This window comes from Macrotis lagotis, chromosome 3 (assembly GCF_037893015.1).
Source record: "Macrotis lagotis isolate mMagLag1 chromosome 3, bilby.v1.9.chrom.fasta, whole genome shotgun sequence".
NCBI classification, from domain to species: Eukaryota; Metazoa; Chordata; class Mammalia; order Peramelemorphia; family Peramelidae; genus Macrotis; species Macrotis lagotis.
In genome coordinates, this window is record NC_133660.1 from 293,521,702 (window position 1) to 293,531,274 (window position 9,573).

General features: G+C 33.7%; 1 protein-coding gene across 1 annotated transcript; it reads right to left on the minus strand.

Moving 5' to 3' along the window:
- Window positions 1–774: 774 nt before the first annotated feature.
- On the minus strand, window positions 775–1,725 carry LOC141519511 (olfactory receptor 5B2-like). Its single transcript, XM_074231733.1, has one exon. It carries the CDS (start codon window positions 1,720–1,722, stop codon window positions 775–777), a length of 948 nt encoding a protein of 315 aa, XP_074087834.1. The 5' UTR covers window positions 1,723–1,725.
- Window positions 1,726–9,573: the final 7,848 nt, after the last annotated feature.

A 9,573-nucleotide genomic window follows, 5' to 3' on the forward strand; every position in this document is an offset into this window, starting at 1 on the left:
CAGAACAGGATGAAGAAAAGTGTGATTTAGATTAAATTTCTAAGTATATAACATACAATTTTGGGGGGAAGAACTGGTTTTTAAACACTTATCAGTTCATGTCTTATTTTGAGGATTTTGAATAAGCAATACAATGAACATCAAAATTTCAGGAAACTCAGTGGTTTTGGTCTTGAAGTAGTAAGTTCTTCAAATATTACATAGATAATCTTTCCTTTTCTCACAAATTTGCTGCACTTTGATGTAGTTGGGGGCAACGAAGTGACTTACTGGAAAGAGCACTAGATTTAGAAATGAAATAATTCATTTTTATGAATTGCTAGAGTTTATGTCATTTACTATCTGTTTGTCACTTGACAAGCTTCCTAATCCTGTTTGCTGAGTTCTACATCTGTGAAATGAGCTGGAAAAGGAAATGGGAAACAAGGATCATTATTCAAGCCAACACGAAAAGAAGAGTCAGATACAACAGAATAACATCAAAGAGACCACACTCAAAGTTTGTTAATCCAACATAACATTCTTGTTAGATAGGTGATACAATAAAGAGCCCTTAAACATGAGAAATTCAAGAATGGGCTTCCTGTGGTTATACAACATGAAAGCATCTAGAACAATATGAACTCAGGTCTTTCCTAACTTTAAATTTATGATTTTTTCTATTACAAAAGTTATCTTTGAAAAAAGTTGTATTATACTTCTCCATGTAAAATAAATTAGAATGATTTGGATGCAGTATTCCAGAGTAGGAAAGGTACAGATTAAATTTTCTCTCTATGAAAACAGATGATCTGGTTGAGGTCTTTGTCCTCTCACAGCTTTCATGAAAGCATTTTTGACATCTTTGTTCCTTAGACTATAGATCAGAGGATTCAACATAGGGATGATCGTGGTATAGAAAACGGATACCATTTTGTCTGAGTCCATTGAATGACTTGAGCTGGGCTGAAAGTACATGAACATGACTGTCCCATAAAATAAGCACACTGCTGTGAGATGGGATGCACAAGTCAAGAAAGCTTTCTTGCGGCCTTCAGCAGAACGGATTTTTAAGATGGTGATGAAAATTAACAGGTAAGAAGTAAAAATCATAATGAATGGAGAAAGGCTATTTAATGATGCTATGATAAATACTACAGTGTCATTGGTGTGAATATCAGAGCAAGAAAGAACTAAGAGAGGAGGAAGATCACAGAAAAAATGGTGGACCATATTGGATCTACAAAAGGAGAGGCTAAATGTGCTTCCTATGACTATGGAGGCAGCTAGAAAGCCACACATATAAGAAAAACTAATCATAAATGCACAAACAGTGGGTGTCATGGTAGTGTTGTAATGTAGTGGCTTACACACAGCTGCATGACGATCATAGGCCATGAAAGCTAACAGGAAACATTCTGTCCCAACAAGGGATGAAAAGAAAAACAACTGTGTAGCACATCCATTAAAGGAGATGACTTTGTCCCCCATGAGGAGCCCCGCCATGACCTTGGGAGTAACAGCTGAGGAGTAGCCAAAATCCACCAGAGACAGATTACTGAGGAAAAAGTACATGGGGGTGTGGAGGCGGGAATCAAAGAAGATAAGAACAATTAGCCCCAAATTCCCAATCAGAGTGATAAGGTAGATGAGCAAGAAAATGATAAAGAGCGGAACCTGAAGCTCTGGGGCATCTGTTAATCCAATAAGGATGAACTCATGGACTTCAGTTCTATTCTCCATAGACGATATTTTAGGGTGATGTCATTCACCTACAACAAAGGAGTAAACATCAGAAAAACCCAATTTCCATGAGACATGGATCCAAGAAAAAAAATTAAGTCAGAGAGGCACCAATCATATCTATGTAATTGTCACAGCATTTTGTGGAGGGTTCCCAAAATTCACTCAACCATTTTCTCATACAGAGACTTCTTCAGAAATTACTTCAAATGTTTTAAAATCTATTACAATTGAAACAATCCCCAATGTCGTCACATTTGCTGCTTCATGAAATGGAATAACCTTGTCCTTTTGTTGAAATCAGTATAAGAAGGGAGATTACTGTTGGTCAGGTTTGAAAATATGCATCACCCTGTGTATAAAGAGAGGAAAAGAGGAAGAAACAAAAGAAGGCAATACTAAATAAGAGAAAGGATTTAAAAAAAACTAACAGAAATGAAAGAATATTAAAAAAATTTGGTCATGAGATCACTGGGATTCTCCTTAGTCCTGGATTCTTTGTAGCATTAAAGCTTATGCAAAGTATTGAAACAACCATTTCCAGAATAGACATAGTTGCTAATTTATACATGTTGAATAGTTTTGAAATCATCTGTCAAAAAGACCACAAGTGGATCACTTAACAATAAATGAATATTTTCAAAATTTGTTCCCTAAGAAAATGTGCTCCTTTTTCAATTCTCCTCCTCTACTAGAATGGGAACTAAAAGTAGTCACAAACAACAATATTTTGTCCTTTCATGAATTATATGGTTTTTTGGGTCCCCAAAAAGTCAAAAATCTGGGTTTAGCATTCTTCATGTTTGAATGAAAATTTCAATTGTAGGAAGTCTTTAGTTATTCATCTCAATTTCAGTGCTTTCCTCCTTTTGATATCTATTTTTTCAAAGTTGTAGGTGGTTGGTAAATTGATATATTCGTGTTGTTTTCAATGAGTTTGTGTACTCCTTTATTTCACTGATGACTGCCTTAAATCTTTCTTTGCATTTCCATTGCTTAGCAGGATACTGAACAAATAGTAGGTTGTTAATAAAAGTTTATTGATTCACTAATCATCCACTGGTAACCTTTCCTTTCTGAACTAAGCTAAGTTAATCATTGTAAGTCTTATAATTTGCAATGAACTGCCAAGTAGGCATAACTCACTTAATTTTTGAATACTTAATTTTCATATCTACCACTATCTGATTTTCACAGAAGATATAAGCAGGCTATCACATATTACCCAGAACAATTTTTACCTATAAAATACCTATAGTCAACAGATGCAGAGGATCTCAAGTCAGTATGGTTGCCCAAATGTCTTCTAAATTGATCTCTAGTAAATTTTGCCAAAAGTCATGAAAAAATAAAAAAGAATAATAGATAGTTAAGGAAGAAACATAAAAGAAAAAATATATATCTAACTCTAGTAGCAGACTAGTGTCCCCAAGAAGTAATGCCACATATTCAAGATGAATTATTATCTCCAATATATTGCAAAAACTTTGATTGCCAAAATATCAGTCAGACATGAGGAATGAGACACAGAATATGATTCTGGAAAACTTTTGCCCTTATTTTAATGAAATAAAATAACTAGAACAAGCAATTATAATGTTTTTAATTGAATCAAAAATACTGATGTGAAGAAATCCAGAAATCAGAAGGGAAAATTTGGTGGAAATCATTTATACTGTTATCAGCATATTACTGATGCAAGTCTTCAATTATATTTTCATCTGCCAAGATATTCTCTTACCTTCTTTTTCTCTGACTCTCCCTATCCTTTTCTGATCCTGGTCTGTTTTTCTCTATTTCTTCATTTCTGCATAGTAGTCTCTGTCTCTTCCTAATTCTTTTTCCCCTGTTCTTTATTAGCCTACTTTTCAATTATGCTTCCATCTGCGGATCTACAGAAATGTCTGTCTGTTGATCTATCCACCTATCTATCATATCAAAAAAGTTATTGATTTCTTTTTTTTAGATTTTTCAAGGCAATGGGGTTAAGTGGCTTGCCCAAGGCCACATGGCTAGGTGATTATTAAGTGACTGAGGTTGGATTTGAACCCAGGTACTCCTGACTCCAAGGCCAGTACTCTATCCACTGCGCCACCTAGCTGACCCAAGTTAATGATTTCTTGATGAAAATTTTATTTTATACAACAAAATTGCAAAATAAATGAAGAAATATAAGAAAAGGCTATCCCACCTTTAATTTGCATATAAAGCATAAGGAATTATTAGATAGGATAAAAATAAATGGAAATGCTCCAAGACTAGGGAAGGTAGTTAAATCACCCTAAATTCTGAGATAACAAATGGAAAACTAATAATTGAGATAATTACGCTTGGGGAGAGTCAAGTACAGGTTTTTTGTAGAGAAATCATTGAATAGAATCCTATGGATCACTGCTATCTGAAGTTCAAATTAGGAAGTATAGAAAGATCTTTAGAATTAAAATTTGAAAATACAAGAATAAATACCATGTAGTGAGACATAGATGTGAGGAAAATTTGCAGAAAAGAAAAAAAAAAGGGAGAGATAAATAATGATGAATGACAAAGCACATTATATCTTATAGCAATATAGTTGGAATAGTGCCAATACTTCCTTTGAAGTAAGGGAAGCCCAGAAAGCCAAAGAGGACAAAAGTTTATAGTAAGTATTTTTGGTTGAAAATGTCTATTTGGGGAAATAAAAAATTATCAAGTAAAGAAGTAAAGTGATTCTCAAGTCAGAAGATAGAAGTAAAATTAATGAAAAGCAATGATAGAGATGTTCGATTTGTATTTTGTTTCTCTTTCCTCTGGCAAAAGGAATGATCTTTGGATTTAAAGGAAGAGAAAAACTGAGACTTGATACAAAAGATAAGAACCAATTTTAATTTTAGTGAAGAAAAGGGAAAATGCATTTGTGTAAATCTTTATGTGCAAAGTACTCTGGTACACTTCATAAGTGCTCTCTTCATTGATTGTCACAAGAACTTTGTGAAATAAGTATTATTCACATTTTACAGTTGAAGAAACTGAGAAAAAGAAGGGTTGAGTGATTTGCTCAGGGTCATACCTTAAGTGTCTGCATCTGGATTGAACTCAATACTTCCTGACGCTAATGCCAGTTCTGTATTACTTCTACTGGAGCTGTTTCTATAAACTTTGCAAAATATTTTAATTACATTAGACCATTGGATTCCCACAGCAAATTGATGACATACAATCAAAAAAGAAAACCATTTCTTTTCTACATTTCATAGAGTCAGTATCTAGGCAGACAGAGGGGTCTTCTTTATTCTACATTTGTAGCAGCATGTTCAATTGGGACTTCCACACTTTAAGAAGGACATTATTAGGCTACAGACATTCCACAATAGGAATGGAGATGAATTTTGATATCTTGTAATAATAGTATTAGAAGAAGAAACTGAAGTTGCTTGGTGTAGGAAAAAAAATAAATGAAGAGGACCAAGGCAAGACTTGGGATGAAAGCTATCTTCAAATCTCTACAGGGATGACATTTGGAAGAAGGATTAGATTGGTTTTATTTGTACCTAAAGGCATGAACCAATAGGAAAAGTTAGTAAACAAGGAGAGACATACTTAGGTTTAATCTGAGAAAAATATTCCCAAACTGTTGCTGTTCAGAAGTAGAAAGGAATGTCTTAACATGTACAGGTTTTTATCTCTCTTCAAGTCTTGAGGAAAGGGTAAGTTGAATTCTTGTTCAACATATATCACATGCACATATCTATGTGTGTTCGTGTGTGTATTGTCAATATAATCTATGATATGAATATGGTAGTGGATATAGATACATCAGAATGGGAAAGACAAAAGCAGGAACAGAAAAGTTTTATTTTTCCTTAAGGGAGAAAAATTGACTTTTAGCTCTTCTTATTGTCACTATGACCATGGACAAATTACCTCAACTCAGAGCCTCAGTTAATAAAAAAGTCATATAAGGATCAATGCTATGACACGTATGTAACAGTTTTTCTTGGCAAAGAGACAATTTTGTAAATGATCTGAAAACTTCAAGCACTACAAAACCTAAATATTGTTATTATAATTAAAATTATTTCTCTCCCTGGTACCTTCATTAACTCTCATGAGGTTTTTTATTCCTAGGAGATCGTGAACTTCAGTTTGATCATTGAAAAAAAGAAAAGAAATTAAACAAGATGATTTCTGATATACTTTATATCTCTGAATCAAAGTTCATACTATGGCACTTTTCCCCTATATTAATTTTAAAGATACCCATTAGACTTCATAAGACTATAGTGAAATACTTTTTTCAATGTAATTTATATGAGACTAAGTAAATAAAAATTTAATAAAGAAAACTTTATCTCAATTTTTTTTAGGATTTTGCAAGGCAAATGGGGTTAAGTTATTTGCCCAAGGCCACACAGCTAGGTAATTATTAGGTAATTATTAAGTGTCTGAGACTGGATTTGAACCCAGGTATTCCTGACTCCAAGCCTGCTGCTTTATCCACTACACCACCTAGCCACCCCTATCTCAAAATTTAGGAGATATGAAAAATCTATTTGAACAATGTGCTATAATAATATTTTTCCCATTAACTTAATAGAAGCTATATTTAGCGAAACACAAACTATCAAGAAAAAACTTGAATTAGAGCCAAGTTGAATATTAATAATTTTCTTTTACAAGTCAGGCATGCCATATGCACAATGGACTACAGTGAAACAAATATACATAGAGAAATTTATGATAATTCTATTCATAGAAGTGCTCCATGTTGGGTCTTCTTGTATACCCACATCTAGAGCGAGACCTTGTTGGTCATCAGGTCTGACAAAGGGATTTTTTAATAAGATATCTTGGTGAATTTCACTCTTTTGGAAGGAATATTAGTGACATGTCTGAAAACTTTAGTTCTAATCTTTCCTGGATGATCACTAATTTAATCTGTGATTTCATGCAAGTCACTGAACACTTTGGTAGCTCTGTCTATTCATTTGGAAAATAGAAACCATTTCATAGAGTATTAATTTCACACTGTGGTTGTGAGGAAAGTGTTTGTCAAGAATCAAATAAAATAGACATGAAAACTACCATGATCAGTATAGGACTTTGGGCTTTTATGTGATAATGGAAAAGCAGGTTCTCTGAGAAGACAGAAAGACAGAAAAAAGGGCAACGGTACTATAAAGCAATACTGGGTTGATGTGATACAGTAGAATGTGCTTTGGTCTTTGAGTCATGAAGACTGAATTTAAATACCACTTCAGTCCCTTATAAATTGCATATATTGAGATAAATCATTTAAGTCAATCTGTCACAGATTACTTATTTGTTGAAGTGGGGGAGGCAGGAAATAGTAATTCCAGGAACTGTCTTCAAGATTTATTGGGAACATTGAAATGGAAAAATGGAAGCTCTTTGAAAATGGTATATAAATATGAGCTCTTATGCTTCAAGGAAAGGACATCATTTCACCTCAATTTTCTTACCAACTTCACTCTATTATTGTTAATGCCATTCTTTAGAATAAAAATATACACTTAATCAGCATCATTATATTGAGTTTCTTTGTACTATGCAATTATCCATCCCTTAAATGACTTCTTCAGTATACAAAGGATGATGAGTTTAAAAAAAAGCTATAAGTGGGTAATAAGAGATGCTTCTATAGCCCATGAATAGCCTTGATAATAATTGCCATAAGTGATTCATCTGAGCTCTAAGATAACCCTATGAAATAAGTACCACATTTGTTACTATACATGATTTTTGAATAAGGTGCTAGACTTACCTGGGGAAAGTGAGTCAGTGTCAGAGATACAAAAGATTTTAATCAGGTCTTCCTGGATTTATGTCCAGAAATATTTCCACTATACCATACCACTATCTACATAAGTACTGTTGTTAGTGATGGAGCATTCTAGAACCAACACTCCAAAAAAGAGAATTAGCTAAAAATTTCTAGGAATATTTGTCCTTGAAGTCCCAAGTTTAGGAAATTAATTATATTATAGTAGAATCTCTTCACTATCAAAGGGGCAAAAACACCAAAAACTACCTAAAGGCAGGGAGCTCACTCAAGAACATAATAGTGGCATGGATAGCAATAAAAAAGGTAATGGCTACTCCTGTCACATAGTCAAATCAGCTGCCAAAAGCACAAAAGGAGGTAAGTGAGGGAATGAATGATTCAAGAAATTTTACCCTCTAGTTCATTCCCCAACAATAAGCTCAAGACTAAGATAAATGCTTCATTGTCAGTAATTGAAGTCAGATAGAGGCAGGGACTTTTTACAGATATGAAAGCCATTCATCTCTTGGGAGGGGGTGCTCCCTTGGAGATTCTTGGAAGCTCTGCTCCCAGGTTATCAACAAAACAAACCATTATGTTCTGTTCTGACCATGGGGAATATCTACTTTCTCATAAATATTTTAAAAAGTGAGCTAGAAAGGCATATGGCCAAGCACATTGATAAACATTGGCTTCTGCTTGTACTTCTACCATATCCTAAGTGACATTGGCCCAATAACTGAACATCTCCAGGTCTCAATTTATTCTCCTCTGAAATGGATGCAATAATCTCAAAACTGAAGGACATCAAAATCTGTTAGTGAAGATCTAATGTGATATCCACCATGAAAGAATTGCAAAAAAAAAATCTTAATAAAATGAGACATGGAATAAAGTCACTGAACTTGACGTTAGAAGATCTTGGAATGCATTTGTTGTCATATGAAACTTTAGGCAAGTCACTTATTCTGAGAGAAGCATGATTTTGGGATTTTTCAGAGGTAAATTATCAAATCTGTATGCTCTTATTCCTATGTGAATTATCAGGAAAGGAATAAATGATATTATCCTGATGGTTATAGCTAACCTCTTTAATATCTGCTCAGAGCTACTCATTTACATATTTTCCCCAAACTACAATTGTTTCAGGCCCTCCTGCTTAAGTCTAAGGACAAAAGTTCTTAGTGTTCCAGCTCAAGCATAACTGAACATCATGCTGTAATAACGGCTGTTATGGGAGCCTTCGACAAGTTGCTCCCCGTTCTTCTTGAGGACAGGATGCAAATACTAGACATTAATGAGTACAATGTGACAGATTTAGAATTATTTGAAAATTTGGTTTCAAGAAAGATTCAATAATGGGTCATAATCAAATTACAAGTTAGTCTATGCTTTGCCTCTGTCTACAACTCTCAACTCCAATACTTCAAAATCAACAACCATTTACATAATATAAATTTATATTCATATATATGTGTATATTTATTTTCATCCAATATAACTTGGTTCTTCATTGAAAGGCCTGATTTTTTGTCTTGCTATGTTGAGAATTCAATTAACATGGGGATTTAATAAATTATTGGGAATTCAGGTGTTTTATCATTTATCTGCAGAAACTCCTATAGACAACTTTATCAAATTCCAAGATGATAAAAATCCAAGGGGGATTGTTATCACACTAAGAAATACACTTAAAATTCAAAAAAAAATAAATCTCAGGTGGTCAAAATTTTCCATTAAATCTAATAAGATGAAATTTTGAAAAGAAAATATGCATAATTTCCCACTTGTAATGCCTGGAGTTCACTACTTCTCTCCCAGAAATTTTACCTCAATGCATTAAAACACACAACCACGTTCAAAGTATATAGCACATTGCATAAGACTGAGTGTATTTTCAGGACCACTTGAGATTAAATCCATCCTCAGATTTTGGCTATGTGCTTTTTGGCAAAACATTTAACTTCTGTCTACTCCAATTCACATTTCACCCAAACGTATGGTGAAGATCAAACTTGATAGTGTTTATAAATCATTCAGTTCAGTATCTGTTCTATGAGAGGTGCTTTATTATTGTAGGCCATCAT